At 47.2% G+C, this 17,164-nt stretch overlaps 1 protein-coding gene across 1 annotated transcript; it reads right to left on the bottom strand.

Moving 5' to 3' along the window:
- Positions 1-3,998: 3,998 nt before the first annotated feature.
- Positions 3,999-15,531, bottom strand: LOC120837103 (3-hydroxybenzoate--CoA/4-hydroxybenzoate--CoA ligase-like). Its single transcript, XM_040206287.1, has 5 exons — positions 15,403-15,531; positions 10,510-10,711; positions 5,136-5,239; positions 4,145-4,347; positions 3,999-4,035 (listed from the first exon to the last, which is right to left on the bottom strand). The coding sequence occupies exons 1-5, from the start codon at positions 15,529-15,531 to the stop codon at positions 3,999-4,001; spliced, it is 675 nt and encodes a 224-aa protein (XP_040062221.1).
- Between the last annotated feature and the right edge of the window lie 1,633 nt (positions 15,532-17,164).

Raw genomic sequence — 17,164 nt, 5'->3', positions numbered from 1 at the left:
GAATACGACTCCACTATTATCCTGGCCAAAGGAAAATATTCCGGCTCCGACTTACCCTCCATTATAACTAACAACCTCAAAAAATTCTGGAAAATAATATCACCGCAGGAATCTCACCAGGTTATTTCCTTATCCGATAATACCGGGAACCCTGTAGCTGATGCTCTCTGTCCCTCCGTTTTTAACGAATTCCTCGCATCAATATTTACTAGAGAGGACCAATCGAACGTTCCACCTGTGGCAGATTTTGATTACCCATTCATGAATCCCATTTCTATCACAAGTTCCGGTATTAGTCAACTTATAAGTAAACTTGATATATCCATGTTGTCTGGTGCTGATAACATCTGTTCTAAAATCCTTGAAAATACCAGTGGAATTTCTTCGCAGATACTGTGCCTTTTATTTCAACAATCTTTGTCTTCTTGTTCCATTCCTGAGGACTGGAAAATTGGGAAGATCGGTCCAGTCTTTAAGTCTGGCAATAAATCATCTGTAGCTAACTATCGCCCCATATCCTTAACCAGTGTCGTGTCAAAATTGTTAGAACATATAGTATTTTCCCATTCCATACGACATCTTGAAAGCAACAACTTCTTTTACAAGTACCAATATGGATTTCGGAAGGGCTACTCATGCGAAGCACAACTGCTCGAGTTCACCCACGATATTCAACTAACATGGACTCCGGCTCTCAAACCGTCGCTATTTTCCTAGACTTCTATGAAGCATTTGACCGGGTACCCCACTGTCGCCTAATATCCAAACTTTCTGCTCTAAACCTGGATTCCCTCATGCTCTCTTGGTTACGTAACTTTTTAACCCTTAGACAGCAATTTACTGTGGTTGGCAACTTTCACTCTACGACTACCGATGTAACCTCTGGTGTCCCACAGGGCACAGTCCTTGGGCCCCTTCTTTTTCTGATTTACATTAACGATCTTCCAAACACCGTGTCATCTACAATCCGGCTTTTCGCTGACGATTGTGTGTTGTATAGAAAAATTAACAACCAAACTGACCATGACATCCTACAAAGTGATATTAACAAGGTCCTCGACTGGTGTGTAAAATGGGAAATGCAACTAAACGTAAATAAATGTAATCTGGTTTCATTCACTAGGAAACGCTCAGTCTCATCTTTTTGTTATGCCCTAAATAACGCTCCTCTACCTGCTGTCTCATCTTACAAGTACCTCGGCGTGCATCTGACCTCGAATCTGTCTTGGGTTACCCACATTAACATTACAACTGCTGAATCGTCACGTACTCTCGGGTACCTAAAGCGAAACCTAAAAGCCGCACCCGGGCATCTACGCCATCTAGCCTATGATACCTACGTACGCCAAAACTAGAATACGCTTCACCTATCTGGAATCCTCATCAGAAGTACTTAATTAACCAGTTAGAATCTGTCCAAAACCGTGCCGCCCGATTCATATCATCATCTTATTCCCGATTTGCCAGCATCTCCCTTCTTAAGCGAAATAACTCTATTCATCCCCTCGAGACTCGTCGACTAATTGCACTTCTTTGCTTACTTCATCGGTTGCATTATAACCCCGGTCTTTCCAGCCCATCACTTTTGGAACCACCGAATAGAGTGTCACATCGTCAAAATAACAGCAAAAGCTTTAAAAGCATTTTTGGTTCAACGTTATTATTTAATAACTCAGCACTTCCTCAAGCCATCAAACACTGGAACGGTCTTCCCGACAACATTGTCACCATATCTGATGCAAAAATGTTTCGCAGCGCACTTACTAACTTCTTTCTCATCCCAGGCTAGTATGCAAGCTGACATTCTTCGGTGCTCCGTTATTATTAGCATTGTATTATGTTATTTTGTCCCAAAGTGTTTCCCATGACTGATTTAACTACTTTTAGTTATTGTCCTGTGCTTATTGTCGTCATTTGTCGCACATCATTATGTTCTAATTTCAGTTATTCTTTTGTTTCAATGTTTTTGCGTTGTACTATATGCCTTTGTTGGAAAATAACCCCCCCTCATGTAATGCCCACCGGGCCTTTGAGGTATTTTGAATAAATAAATAAATAAATAAATCCTCCGGCTCAGTCACACCAGCCGTCGTCGTACCACTGCGTACCACCCGCAGACGAACGGGCTGACGGAGCGACTCAACAAGACAATCGCCGACATGATTTCTATGTACGTCGACGTAGAGCACAATACGTGGGACCAGGTGCTGCCCTACGTCACGTTCGCCTACAATACGGCGGTTCAAGAGACCACTGGATTCACACCTTTCCAGCTCGTACATGGTCGGAATGTAACAACTATGCTAGTAACAACTATTTCGACCACACAAGATCCCCAGGTGGTCGAAATTAATCCTCAGTCCTCCGCTGGGGCGTGCCAGATGCCCGTCGTAGGTTTGGCACGTAAAACCCCCAAATTTGACTTTTTTGACGCCGTGCTGCCCCATGAGCCATCTGACAATGAGAGCGACGACGCCCAGGTGGTTCCTCAACGGGCCGAAGAAGTCCGCCAGCTCGCCCGACTCCTCATTCAAGACCAGCAACGTGTCGACGCGGGCCGCTACAACCTTCGTCGTCGGGACGTCCAATTCCAGCCCGGAGACATGGTGTGGGTCTAGACACCGATTCGCCGTCGGGGTCTCAGCGAGAAACTCCCTGAAGCGCTGCTTTGGACCCTATAAAGTGCTTCGTCGACTCGGGGATCTGAACTACGAGGTGATGCCCGACGGAACACGGACTTCGTCACGCCGCCCTCCACGACCGGAAGTCGTCCACGTCGTGCGCCTCAAGGCGTACTACGATCGATAGTACTGTGAATTGTCTTTTGTAATACGATCGATAAAATTGTGTTGTACAAGTGTACGTAGTTTGCCGTTCCTTTTTTTTTTTTGCTGTTTTTATGTTCCGGCACGTCGCATCGAGACGACGCGCTTCTGAAGGGGGGGGGGGGGGGGGGGGGGGACTAATGCCACGCGCGTCGGCGAGCCAGCGCGTGCGCGGCCGAGTGCTTACCGCGCTTGACTGTCGCGCGGAGGGTGTAAGTTCGATTCCCCCAGTCAGCGGACTGTCCTTTTATTTATTCTTTCAACTTGGCCTTCTAGTAAGCTCGAGAACAGTCTCGTCTGATCGAGTTCCGGATGTTCTACGCACCGAAAGTTCTACGCGGAACAATCCAGAAACCCACGAGGGTAGATAAAGGGATGCCACAAGGCGAGCGGAGTCAGTTTCGCCCCTGCGTTCGATTCTGCTGTCACGCCGACTTTGACGCCCGCGACGCTCTGCTTTATTATGTTCCCTTTTTATTTTTGGCACAAGTTTGCCCCATTAAACGTTTAGTTTCTCCAGTTACTATCGCCTCGTCACTTGTCATTCGTGACAGTATTGTCCCATGACGTCATGACATTACGTGACTCACGGTGCCACCCGACGTCATTAAATCGCGTGGTGTCACACTGCACCGTGACTTGACATGACAGTGTCACGTCATGGTGTAAGCTGACGACAGGTACGAGGTGGTGCGATGCGCGGCGCTACGTCAGAGTTGTGCCAACCGGCGTGAGGTCAGAGGCGTGACGTCGATGTGGGAACTTTTGGAGAAATGCCAAAAATGGCCCGCGTCCACATGGAGCGCGGGCGACGGAGCAGTGCCCGCGAAGTGTCCAGCTAACTGCTACCGCAGCAAAAAAAAAAAAATATATATATATAAATAAATAAATGAATAAAAAAATGTCGTGCGACTATTAGCGACACTTCATGTCGCAAAGCACTAACCACTACCCACCTGCCCTACAAGCTAATCGATGTAAAACGTGACTGCGGATGTGCGTCTTATTAATTCCGTGTTTCTCCTTCTCTCTCTCTCTCTCTCTCTCAGACACACACATACACACTTTTATATATATATATATATATATTCCCTGCACACAGCCGAAATGACACCGAAGGCATGCCGGTCACACTGCTCCTAGAGTCCTGCTGCGTCAATTTTAGGGCTGATGTTACAACCATAAATATATTTTAACCGCGAAAGCAGACCTTTGAGGAGTGGGGGTTAAAATTTGTATTATCAGTTCAAAATGCCGTTGCAATGAAAGGGGACATATATATTATTTTCTTTCCTTGCAGTCTGCATGGTGTTTCTTACCTATAGAGTTGCAACCCAGCCACAGAACTGTAGTGCGTTTCTTCGACGGCCTTTGGGCGACCTGTTGTACCGGATGTGAAGCAAAGGGCGATTAGGTCCTTTTCAACGTCGATCTCAGAGATTTCAGTAAAAGTTTCTTGCTTTATGTTTTTGAAATCCGTCACCGAAATGTATCCAGGATTTTCACCCACGACAAAGTATTTCTGAAAATTAATGAAAATGGTAGCGAACGAATAAGCATTTTATTAATGCACAACTATGGACAAACTAATCTGTAGAAATTATTGACAGTCACCATTAATTGGTCAATTTATGAAAGGAAAAATCGCTTTCTTGACAGATTTCTGGTTCGTATAACCATACCTTCGAAAACAAAGAACCATTAGTGACATCAACTTTATAATTAAGAAAGTTTTAGCAAAGTTATCTCGCTAACTTACATGGAGAATTGATTAAAGTTTACAAACAATTTCGGAACTCGTTTTTGTTTTTGTATTTTTGTTTTTTTTATACGAGGAAATCTGTTAAATTGAATTATGCACATTGAGCATTTACAAATGCGTGAATGTACCAAGAGTTTTCCTTTTCTTTTCTATTTGCACCAAAATTTAAAAAAAAAAATCAAACTTTGGTTAGGTGTCCTTTTTTTGTCTGGGAGCTACGAGGCCAAAATAACATCTACACCACTTCAGACACAAGGTATAAGTCAAGCTCAACTTTCCGATTCGCTCAGAACCTCTTTTTGCTCATGTCCAGCCCCGTAAATCTTTCTGGATTGATGAAATTTTTCGTATTTAAGTAGAAAATAAATGCACATAGAAGCATCCAACGATAGATAAACGGTATATAAAAAAAAATCGAGATTATTTTTCTGGTAAAGGTTTCATTTAAATCATCATTGTAAAACTGGTCTGATTTAGACCAGAATTTAAATAATGATGTAAATCACTATTTGAATAATTGATTTTTATTCTCCACCCTGGATACATACCCGAATTTGCAAGTCTCGAGTTAAACTCTTCAATAGGTTTGCTTCTTCTTCTGTGGTGAGCACGTGAGTGGCGTTTCCAGCTTCTATTTTCTTCAGAACTTCATCTGCAAGAAGTTTATGAATAGTGAAAATTTCTCCAGAAAAAGAGCTGCACACGAAAATGCAACACTCCATGAATAGGATCCAAAAATGTGTAAAAAAAACTGCTCAGATTCAAGGCATCTTTACCCGATTCTTGCATTCTGGAGAAATAATCAAAATGCGTTTATACCATATTCCCCATATTCTGATAAGATGGTATTGATTACGCCTTTACAAATGAAGCTTCCACATTTTTAGCCGTTATCATAACATGAAAATAAACATTCTTCAGGCCAAATAAAAAAAATGCTGAATTCGCGGCTTAATGAATGACGGTTGCAGCTACATTACATGTTTAAACTAAGAATCCAGCGTCGTTAGAACTGTAAGCACTCGATTTTCTTTTTGATGTGACTACTTTATGAGTGACGGTGGCTGAGTCAAGGTGCGGTTAACTGTGTTTATTATAGCGAAAGAAAGGCGTTTAGTCAAAACCAGCACAGAGAATCTTCTGCGTGGCGGGGGGTGGCGGTGATCCGCCGCTGCTTATGTTTCATCCAGGAGAGAGACGGGAGAGGGAAACTCCGCCGGGCCCCGCTTGCGAAATCGGGGGTGTCGGGTTGCTCTCCGTCGGTCGAGGAACATGGCTCGTACCGCTGGCTCGTACGGCGCGTACGTAGCACTCCTCCACCCTTAGTTTACATTAAGTGGTTTGAAAGCGCGAAGGCTTCCGTCTCGGACGAGTTGACCTTCTTGGCATTGGCATGTCTGGCGCCTCGGGAATGCCGACGTCGTCCATCCATGTGTCGTTCTCAGAAGTTGGTGTTTCCATTTCCGGAATCTTCAGCCTGATCTGGTCGGCGTGTCGGACAACATCGCCGTCTGGTGTAGTAACAATTGCCATGCGCGCTCTCTTCGTCTCCTTTACGACTCCCAAAATCCAACGGAAATCCGATCCGTAGTTGCGGATAAACACGGTTCTTCCTGGTTGAAGTCGTTTGTCAGCGGTGATCTGAAGTTGTTGTTCTTCCTTTTCCTCCAGCCGCGCGGGGTTAATGAAGTCCAATGTCGAACGTATCTGACGTCCTACCATGAGTTCTGCCGGAGATTTTCCTGACGTGCTGTTGGGTGTTCGCCTGTATGAAAGCGATTAGCGGTCCAGCTTTGTGTGTAGGTCTTTACCAGAAATCTTTTTCAGAGCCGACTTTACCGTTCGCACAGCCCGTTCGGCGAGTCCATTCGACTGTGGGTGATATGGTGCAGTTCGAACGAGACGCACGCCGTTCTGGGATGTGAAATCTTTAAAGGGTTGTCCGGTGAAGGGAGTGCCATTGTCCGAAACGATACAGTATGGTACTCCAAAACGAGCAAAGAATCCTCGCATTACTTCTACGGTCTTTTCTGAAGTAGCATTTCTCACCGGAACAGCCTCAATCCACTTAGAGTAGCTGTCTACTAAAATGAGCAGCATTTGTTCGTCGACTGGCCCCGCATAGTCGATATGGATTCTTGACCAGGGTATGGTCGCTGCTGGCCACGACAGTGGCTCCCTTGAGGACGGCATAGGTTGCGCTTGCTGGCACTGATAACAGTCGCGGGCCATGTTCTCGATGTCGCGATCCATGTTTGGCCACCAACAGAGCGATCTGGCCATGGACTTCATCGCAGCCATGCCCGAGTGGGCGTCATGTAGCTCCAGCAGCACTGCTCGCCTTGCCTATCGTGGAATTGCCACGCTTCTCAACCACACCACAAGTCCTTCCTCCACCGACATCTCCGCTCTACGGGTCCAGAAGGGTTCGAGAGTGGGATCTTGTGGCTGAATTCGCCATCCTTCCAGGATAGTCGTTCGAAGTTTACTCAACTCCGTGTCCGCAGCTGTCAAATTCGCGAGTTGTTTCACCGAAAGTGGTCCTGTTTCCAGTTGCTTCACGAAGGCCACTTGCTCTGGGCTTGTCGGTGATTGACTTCCATCATTCATCGGAAGCCGGCTTAGCATGTCGGCGTTGCCGTTGCACTTCCCAGCCCTCTGGCGTATGTTGTACATGTATCCACCAAATGTCAGAGCCCACCTCTGGATCCTGCTAGCCGCTGTTGCTGGAATAGCTTTGTCTTCCCTGAAGAGTCCAACAAGGGGTTTGTGGTCTGTCACCAGTGTGAATTGTCTCCCCAGGAGATAATCTCTGAATTTGGTGACACCAAAGATCAAGGCAAGAGCTTCTTTTTCGAGATGCGAGTAGTTCTTTTCAACGGGCGATAAGGTCCTGGAGCGGAACGCAATCGGCCTCGTGACGCGATCGATCAGGTGAGAAAGCACCGCTGCCACTCCATACGGCGACGCATCGCACTCCAGCAGTACTTCTTTCGATGGGTCGAAATGAGCACAAAATCCGCAGTTCTGGATTGCGTTCTTTGCTTCCTGAAACGCTGTTTCTTGGGTCGTGTCCCACTGCCACTTCACATTCAGTTTGAGTAGGTCGTACAAGGGGTTGAGCATGGTTGGCATGCGGGGAATGAAGCTCCTATAATACGGGAAGAATCCAAGGAACGACCTTAGCTCTTGCACATTTCTTGGTGTTGAGGCTTCTTTAATGGCCTTTAGCTTCTGTTCTTCAGGATGTAGCCCATCACGGTCAATTCGGTGTCCAAGGTAGGTTACCTCTTGTCTCCGGAATTCGCACTTGTCTTCTCGAAGACGAACACCGCTGCTGTGCAGTTTCTGGAGTACTTTCTCCAATTGTCGCCCAAATTCTCCCTTGCGTTCTGCCACCAGAATGTCATCGAGGAACACCTGCGTCCCCGGAAGGTCGCGTAGGAGTGCTTCCATCCTGCGCTGAAATATCGCCGGGGCCGAGGCGATTCCATAGGGCAGTCTGTTGTAGCAGTAGAGTCCACGATGCGTGTTTATCACTGCCACCTTCTTTGATCACTCATCGAGGGGAACCTCTTGGTACGCATCCTTCAGGTTCAATTTCGAGAAGCATTCTCCGCCATTCAGTGATGCGAACAAGTCCTCGATTCTTGGAAGAGGGTACTGTTCAATGTCGCTGGCGGGGTTTAGTGTGACCTTAAAGTCCCCACAGATTCTCACGAAACCGTCTTTTTTCATCACCGGCACGATGGGAGTCGCCCATTCAGAATGTGTCACCGGCGACAGGATTCCTTCTTGGCAAAGACGGTCGAGCTCAGCTGAAACCTTGTCTCGCAGCGCGTAGGGAAGAGATCTTGCCTTGAAGAATCTTGGTCTTGCATCTTGGCGAAGGTGCAGGTGCACTGGTGGTCCCTCCATTTGGCATATTCCAGGCTTGAACAACTCGCCAAACTTCGTCTTGAGTTCGGAGACCCGGTCTTCCGCCTCGGCGAAGTTGATCTTCTGGAGTAGACGTAGCGCTCCAATTACGTCGCGGCCGCACAGACTCGGTCCATTGCAGTCCAAGACGTAGACTGACGCCTTTGCAATCTGTCCTTCGTGTTCCACTGTCATGTGGAGAACTCCTTTAACTTGTAGGGCTCCCAGGTAGCACGATGGCTTCGCCTGACAAGAGGTCATTTTAGGCCATGACTGATGGTGTTGTTGGTAAACACTCACCGAAATGAGTGATACTGGGGAACTGGTGTCGACCCCCATGTTGACAGGAATTCCGTTCCAACTCAGCGGAATGGTCCATGGCTTGTGCATCGGCAGCTCAGTGACGCTGTTGATCGCGCGAAGATCCAATTCCTCTGCGGGGGCCGATTGTGCAGCAGCGATGACGTTGGCCTGACCATGGCGTGCCGAACCACTTGCCTGAGTGCGCGACTTGCACGCCCTTGCGAGATGTCCCATTTTTCCGCACTTAAAGCAGGCAGTTGACATAAAAGGACACTTTTTTGGGTCGTGGTCGTTGTTGCCACATCGTCCGCACTTCTTGTGCTGATGCCCTTGAGACTGGGGTGCTTTGTTTCGGGGGAAGCGTCCCACATGCTTATTCTTCACAGCTCGTTCGCTCACCTTGTTGACTTGGGGATGATTCGAGCCTTCTCCTTTCAAGTCCGATGCATTCTTGCTAGCGGTCTCGACCGCCAGTGCTATGCGCGTTGCTTTTTCCAAAGTCAGCGCTGACTCTGCCAGCAGTCTCTTCTGCACTCCTACATCGCGCACACCACACACGAATCGATCCCGGATCATAACGTCAAGGGTGTCGCCGAAGTTGCAGAACTCGGTGAGTTTCCGGAGAGCTGCCAGAAATTCCGAAATGGTTTCCTCCTCTTGCTGGGAACGGCTATTGACCTTATACCGTTCCATTACTTCGGATGGTCTCGGTGAAAAGTGTTGGTTGAGGGTCGCAGGAGCTCCTCGAACGTCTTTGTGCTTGGCTTCATGGGAGTCAATAAACTTTGAAATAACCCGTAGGTCTTCGGTCCTACGCAAGACAGACAGATCCCGGTCTTCTGCTTGTTGTCGATAATCCGATTACCCACGCGAAGAACTGCTCCAAGCGTTCTGCGTAGTTCGCCCATGGCTCCACCTCCGCGTCGTACGCTGGGGCGGTGCCGATAGTCGCCACCTTTCTTTCACTTGAGAGTTCTTTCCGAGAAGAAATCACAAACCGTCGGGACTTGCTTTGTCAGATGTTGGGCATCTGGATGAGGGCTTCGATATCGTTGTTCTCGTCGCCATTGATGTGACTACTTTATGATTGACGGTGGCTGAGTCAAGGTGGGATTAACTGTGTTTATTATAGCGGAGGAACGGCGTCTAGTCAAAACCAGCACAGAGCATCTTCTGCGTGCCAGGGAGCCGGGGAGCGGCGGTGATCCGCCGCTGCTTATGTTTCAGCCAGGAGAGAGACGGGAGAGGGAAACTCCGCCGGGCCCCGCTTGCAAAATCGGGGGTGTCGGGTTGCTCTCCGCCGATCCGGGAACATGGCTCGTACCGCTGGCTCGTACGGCGCGTACGTAGCACTGTTTTAAGTTCCATGTGATGGGAAAGAGATATGCATTCTCTGAAGAGTCAAAATTGTTATCCCCTGAGAAAATGAAACGTACAGAATGCTCACCGTCCGATGGCTATAGTTCTAAATAACGATTTTCCAAATTGTATATATTTATTATAGAAAAATGCAAAAGTTCCAGGGTGCGTTTGTATATTTTTTATTTGGAGAAGGTTGGCATTTTGTGCGTCCGGACAAGAATAATAATCATCAAAGAGACTTGTTCTTTTTTCTTAAAGTAATGCTGGAATCAACGGTTTGTATAGACATCAAAACCATTCCCATCCTGAGCGTAACAATGAAGGACTCAACCGGCGTACCTTGATCTGATCCCGGCTCAGACGGTATGACGACTCCTCCAGCAAACACAATTCCATACATAGCAATAAAAGTGTCCACCGAATCGTCCACGTGCACGAGTACCTTGTCTCCCGGCTTTATGCCATGACTCTGGAAACCAGCTCCGTATTTTTGCAGCATCTTGAGCATCTCTAAATACGTCACCTCATTCTCTCTGCAGATCTAGAGTGATACAATGGTGAGTAATCACAAATTCTGTTACCCAGAATACATCCTTTCTGAAATTCAGTCTGGAAACATTGACGCTATCAAAATCTAAGTGTATTGGATTTGTGCCAAACAAATGGCGGCCTCCTTAAGGCTCATGAGGAAAGAAGTAGAAGATATATACTGTCAAGCGGAGGACATACGAGGCCTGCACTTTCGCGACGACAGAACGACACGACGCACAAATTAGTTACAATGGCAGCGTAACCATTTATTTCGGAGTGTGATTCAATCAATCTCATTACACAAGTTTGGCTTTAAGGCCTTTTGACGTCGAAAATGTAGTCGAGGGGCTTATAGATCGCCGCTTTGTACTGGTCAGTTCTTATGTTCACACCATCGAAACTGAAACAAACGAAGAAAGAATTATGAGGTCATCGAAGAACTCAATCTCATCTGCCATCGGCGTGCGAAAGTGACGGTGACTGATTAAATACAGTTGCATGGCCGCCATTAGTTTGTCGAAAGTGAAGCTGCATTTTGAGCCACCAGGTGGCACTGAATTTCGAAAAGGGTTTATTGCAGGAAGCATACTCTGCGTGGGCCTATCATACGCTCACTATGGTTATATTTAGAATCTTATACGTTCGTTAGGTATGCTACCTAACGACCGCCATCGTTTTCCTTTTTTTGCTTTATCACTTTTGAAGTTGTTACAGCCTCAATTATCTGTTCAATGTGCAAGTTCTTGTTCAGTATAATCTGCTACAGGCAAGGAAAACCAGGACTGGATTCTCCCGGAAAGCCTGCTACCCTTTCCACCTTAACGAGCAAACGCTGGAAGCAAGGCGAGTTCACTCACGTGCTCTCCTGCGTTCACTCTGGAGTTGAGGGCTCTGTGGGAGGTTCTTGTTCTGCGTTTCTTTACCTGCAGCAGAGTATATACCACTGGTGGCCAAACCGCGACTCGCGAGCCGCATGCGGCTCTTCGCTGGTCCAAGTGCGGTTCGCTAATCCCTCGTAAGGCCCTCCCTCCCTTCCCCTTCCCCACCACCGCTCCCCTTTCGCCCTTTACGCATTTCCCAGGAATTTCAGAATAAAGAACAGCTTGCGGTTTGGCAGCCTTATGCCCCCTACGTACAGTCGAACCGCTTTTCACTCGTATGCTTCCACAGGTCCTGTTTTTTCATTGTTCGAAGGAGTTTGCCGGACCCTAGGGGGAAAGGCATCAAGGACAGGGACTGTCAAACCATCCATGGACTTTGGCTTGGGGTCGAGGAAATGTTCAGTCTCACGGCCTTTGTCACTCGCCGGTGATACTTGTCCGCTTTAGATAAAGAATGTTCCCTATTGTTCCTTTTTTGAAGGCCGCAGAAGCCCGAGTTAACATACCCCCCCCCCCCCCCCCCCCCCCGCGGCTCATACAAGCTTCTTGGTTTTGTTTGCGGCTCATAGGCCGGGTCAACCTGGCCACCCCTGGTATATACCTTAACCCGGGTCGATACACCCGCTGTTATGTTGTTGTTTTGTTGGTCTCGCTTATCGACGCTAGCGAGGGCGTCGCTGTCAGCCTGCTACGTCAGCGGCGCGTACTGCGATGATTGAACCGACAAAAGCGGCTGCTCCTAGCAGCTCGGGGCTCTTCTTTGTCCTGCTGCCGAGATGCAATAAACGCAGTCAGACCAACTTCAGTTTCCGTCCCGGTGGGCTGCCCGGAGACGTAACACCGCTACCACAATGACAGGCGGTCTGCCAACTTGTCGACACACACTATGTATTTGTTTTGTCCCCTGGGACGGTACATCTGGGGGGCACTACACGTGACACTTCGGTGTGTTGCGTCCCAAAAAACACTGGCTTAGCGCAAAGTCGAGGTGTGCTGCTCCTTATTGGATGACACTCAACAAGAAGCAACACGTTCGAAATGAGTTTACATAACGTTCGAATTGTTTGACTTTTGAATTGGGCATGTTGCAGGCTCTTGGAGAATTTTATTAATTTGTTTTATCAATTAAATTTTCTGCGAAAACCGTCATGAAGAACCGTCACGAAAGACTGCTACATCATGACGTCATGCGGTACTATGATGTCAAATGGCACTCCAACGTCATCTGACGAGGTATTGCCACGATGTCACGTGACGCCATGATTTCGCGTGATATTGTCATAAAATCTCTGAACGAATGAATATCTAGACACTGCAAACAACGAGACACACGTTACACGTCCTTTGTCTGTCCCCCGCCGACATGATAACCTAACGACAAAGTATCCTTTTTTCCCGACGGCTGGATACTTTTAAATAGACGGACAATGACGAAGGTAAAGTACAAGAGGACGACCCGATATGTGAAGCTCGGAGCAATAAGTTGATTATCTACAAAATGTTTAGCTGGGCTTGTTGGTTCATGACTGGAAATGAGCGCCAAAGGAACGGGGACAGGTGAAGTGGACGCCCCGTGTTGTCCTCCACTTCTTCACCTGTCCCCGTTCCTGTGGCGCTCATTTCCAGTTTTGATTATTTTTTTACCGTTACTTTCCATCGCAACAATATTATGAGGTGACGCCATGTTATTCCATGACGTCACGTGACATCAAGGTGATACTGGGATGTCACGCGACAGTGTGAATATAATTGGGACCTTGGTCATAGGGTGTCACGGGACACCCTGATGTACGCTACATCCTGTGACTGAAGTTCACATAAATTACTACGCTGTCACCAGACACCTGGTGTCACGTAACACCCTGATGTCACATGATACCGTATCGTCGTGGTGTCACGCTATATCATAGCTTCCCGTGACAGCAGACGTCGTGTGACGTCGCAGTCATGTGACCTTGTGACGTAACAAGCACAGGGTGTGCCCAGTTCATTCATAACACATCCTGTGAGCATGATACGGCTAGTCTACTTCTTGCTTGGGTCTATATATTGTTAGGAAGGGGAAGACGACGACGGGGCAGTGGCGCGCACGACCATCTCGCGCCAGGCCCCACGGGCCGGCTCGGCCTCCATAAATATTTTGTCTGTTCTATCTATTGTCTGTCCTTTCTGCTGCCGACAGCATCACCCACCGCTCATTCACACTGGAAGCGGATCCGCGTTCGCAAAGCGGTTGCGAACGCGGTTGTATAAAGATCCAGTACAATTGCACGCGCACTTGATGTCATCGAGTGCGCGTGCAATTGCACTGGACTGGATCAACCGCGTTCGCAACCGCTTTGCGAACGCGGATCCGCTTCCAGTGTGAATAGAGAGTTTTAGTAGATCGTTCCGATACCTCCGATAGCCCCGATAACGATATTATGGATGCGCAAGGGAGGCGGTGGCGGAGTATCGGGATATCGTTATCGGAGTCATGGGAACGATCTACTAAAACTCTCTAATGAGCGGTAACAGTATGGTGGAGGTGCGGAGCAATACTCATCTTCTTCATTGAACGTCAGCACCGCGCATCAAGAACCGACAAAGGGACCCTCCTCTTTTCAGTGACTCACAACGACACCACGTACGAAGTTGGCGATCAAGTTATTCTCGCCACACCAATTCGTAAGCAAGGAAAATGCGAAACGTTTCTCCACAAATACGTCGGCCCATTTCGTATACTTCGCCGCATCTCTTCTACATCCTACGAAATAGAGCCCATCGCACCTCCCCGGGATCATCGCACTAAATCACGTGATATTGTTCATATATCACGAATGAAACGTTACCATGCACCCCACCTCTGAAGACGCCAGTGCCGGTGGCCGCCCCTTCTACCGCCGGGGGAAGTTTTGAACAGAAGACGACGAGGGGCCGAGAGAGGATTGTCAAGCCCGTGCACTTGGCTCGGTTCAGTGGCTACTCAGAGCATTGCTCTGTGTATGGCAGCGAATCATCACTCTTTATCACCCTCACAGGTGGTGGAGGTGCTTTAAGTTCCTCGACCTCTCCGCTCCATAGCCCCATTCTGGAGTTGCGAATTACACGCCTTCTTCCGGCCATGTCCCAAGAGAGAGGCAATTCCAACGGCCAGTGGTTCCAACGGGCAACTATCTGCTGGTTCAACGCCGTCAGTACCCCGCACCTCCACCACCAGTGAGGGTGATAAAGAGTGATTTAATGGCGTAGGTGATTCGCTGCCATACATGAGCAATGCTATGAGTAGCCACTGAACCGAGCCAAGTGCACGCGCTTGACAATCCTCTCTCGGCCCCTCGTCGTCTTCTGTCCAACAATATTAACATTGTGCTCTCATTGTCGGAAGATAATCATTATTCAGTTAGCTGCGTTCAGAACCCGCACACTTGAGATGCTTTAAGGTAGGCCTAGTAAGCCGTTTTAGTAACCGCGCCACTCTCCGACTTCACCTTCCCTCTCTCAATGAATTACTCGTTGAAAGCATTTGGCATCCCCGGCCATTATAAGCGTTTCAGTAAAAACAGCGCTTATGTTACGTTTGTTGCTTCCGTCATAGAAAAGACGTTAGCGGGGTGCATCAGCGATAGGCCACAGAAGAGCATTGTTTGCACGCTAACTTTTCTGATCTAATAAGGGATAAGGAAATATAATAAGATGAGAAAATATAATAAGAGCTCCAATGCCCGCGTCAAAGTGAAATGAGCTACAGGTGAGTATAATTGCACTTCATGTAGTATTGTGTGCAATAATCACCAATATTTCGAGCAATGCGCGCAATAAATTTAACTAAAATACTCACCAATGCGGTTCTTTCCCCATATTGCTCTAGTCTCTCTCTCAAAGCCTCGTACACTGACATATTCGGCACAGGACCCCCGGGATACGGAGAATGTACAATGCCATCTTCGATGCGGGCTTTCAGGTACATTTTTCTTATCGGAAAGTGTTCCCCTGTTAATCCCGCCTCCGTAATCTGAACTGAAAAGGAAGTCCAAATTCAAGGCATCTTTGACTGAGAACGCTTCACAAGTACTAATAGAAAGAAAAACTAGTCGGTCGTATAAATACACTTACTTGCGTTTAATTTTACGCAACGTCGGTGAAAATTATTTATATTCTGAAAAGTGCAAACAGAACACAATCAATTCCGTGCACGGCAAAAAAAAAAGCACACACTCACACACACATACATACACACACACGCACAAAGCTTGTTCTTTTTGCGGTGATGTTTTGGCGCGTGCGTACGTATCGAGTGAGGGCATTAACCATGCATACGAAACGGCGAAGGTTTTGACAAGCTAGCAGAGCGTGACAGTGGCTGTCCGTATTCACGCGATGAGCATGCTTAAAGCCTCTGTTCAATGACGCAAGCAGGGTAGCATTCCCCCCGGCAGAAAAATAACAAAAACGAATACTTTAAAGCAGAAAGGAACCGAACAGAACCACAGTTGCACCATAGAGTATCAATCGCCAATGTCCCGCCAAGTCACCCATATCTAAACCTGTTATACAAGTTGACTCCAGTTCTTTCTCAACTGAAGGGTCAGTAAGCTTTTCGCTTACTCAAAAAACCGGAGGAAAACCTCAACTTCCTCTACAGCGAATGCCATGCATGTCATCTGCCGTGTCCTGTTTGAAAAGCTCTAAAGCCGGACACAAATATAAAACATTCTAGTTGTCATTTTCAAGGTACTATTTTTTTCGACCAAGGTAACATGGCCGACGAAGTGAAACAAATATTAAAACGAACGTAACTTTAAGGTTTCTTTAAAAGTAAACCTGGAAACGAGAAGACATCGGGCGATGTGTTTGTGCGTGAAAATGCCTGAAACATGCATCCAAAAGCAAAGGTCAGCTTCATGGCGGAAGCGTTGGAGTGTGTGCAAAAATAGAACTCACGTCTGCGAAGTCTGGGAATGCGTATACATATACAATTTATTTTCAACTGGCGGCATGACCGAATTATATAATATGGCGGGTTTTAGAATAAAGTATCCAAAGGCTTTGCGTACGCAAAAAAATAGCATCGCCGTCATTCCTGAATCCAAAACGCGGTTTGGGCTTGGCGCATGCGCAGTGGTGACGACGCAATTTCTTTGCATACGCAAAGCTCTGGCTTACGCTATTCTAAATCTCGCTATCCTTCGTGTGTAAACCATGCGAACTCTTCCTGTGGCATTGTTGATTAACAACTTAGCGGTATCACATTCTCTCACCTCTTGAAACACCTCGGATATTCTAGGTATTGTTGTGTGCTCTGCTTAGGCTAAATCCTTTGAAAGAATTAAAAATAGAAAGATTATACGGAGGTTGGAAAGTAAGTTCTGTACAACGAAATCCTTGAAATGGTGTCTTTGTATTGTAAATTTATCATATATAACGTGTTTGTTCTTTTGGTTGGAAACTGCATTTTAATTTCCTGCTGACAGTAATATTGCATAGTCAAAATGTTAAAACAAATTGTTTTTTTTTTGTGTCTAGTTAGGTTGTGGCCACGCTCACACCGACGCAGGGGCAACTCCCGAGATATCATTTCTCCGTTGACTCCAACGGCTTCT

This window comes from Ixodes scapularis, unplaced genomic scaffold (genome assembly GCF_016920785.2).
Source record: "Ixodes scapularis isolate PalLabHiFi unplaced genomic scaffold, ASM1692078v2 PGA_scaffold2__306_contigs__length_199485367, whole genome shotgun sequence".
In the NCBI taxonomy this organism is placed as follows: Eukaryota; Metazoa; Arthropoda; class Arachnida; order Ixodida; family Ixodidae; genus Ixodes; species Ixodes scapularis.
Note: the sequence above shows the minus strand (reverse complement) of the source record. Positions and strands in the feature narration are given on the sequence as shown.

Coding starts and splice junctions, on each gene's coding strand:
- LOC120837103 (XM_040206287.1), bottom strand. CDS start 15,531: ATGTACCTGAAAGCCCGCATCGAAGATGGCATTGTACATTCTCCGTAT. Junction 10,712..15,402: donor ATGGGGAAAGAACCGCATTG/GTGAGTATTTTA, acceptor GTATCACTCTAG/ATCTGCAGAGAGAATGAGGT. Junction 4,036..4,144: donor GCTGGGTTGCAACTCTATAG/GTAAGAAACACC, acceptor CACTCCTCAAAG/GTCTGCTTTCGCGGTTAAAA.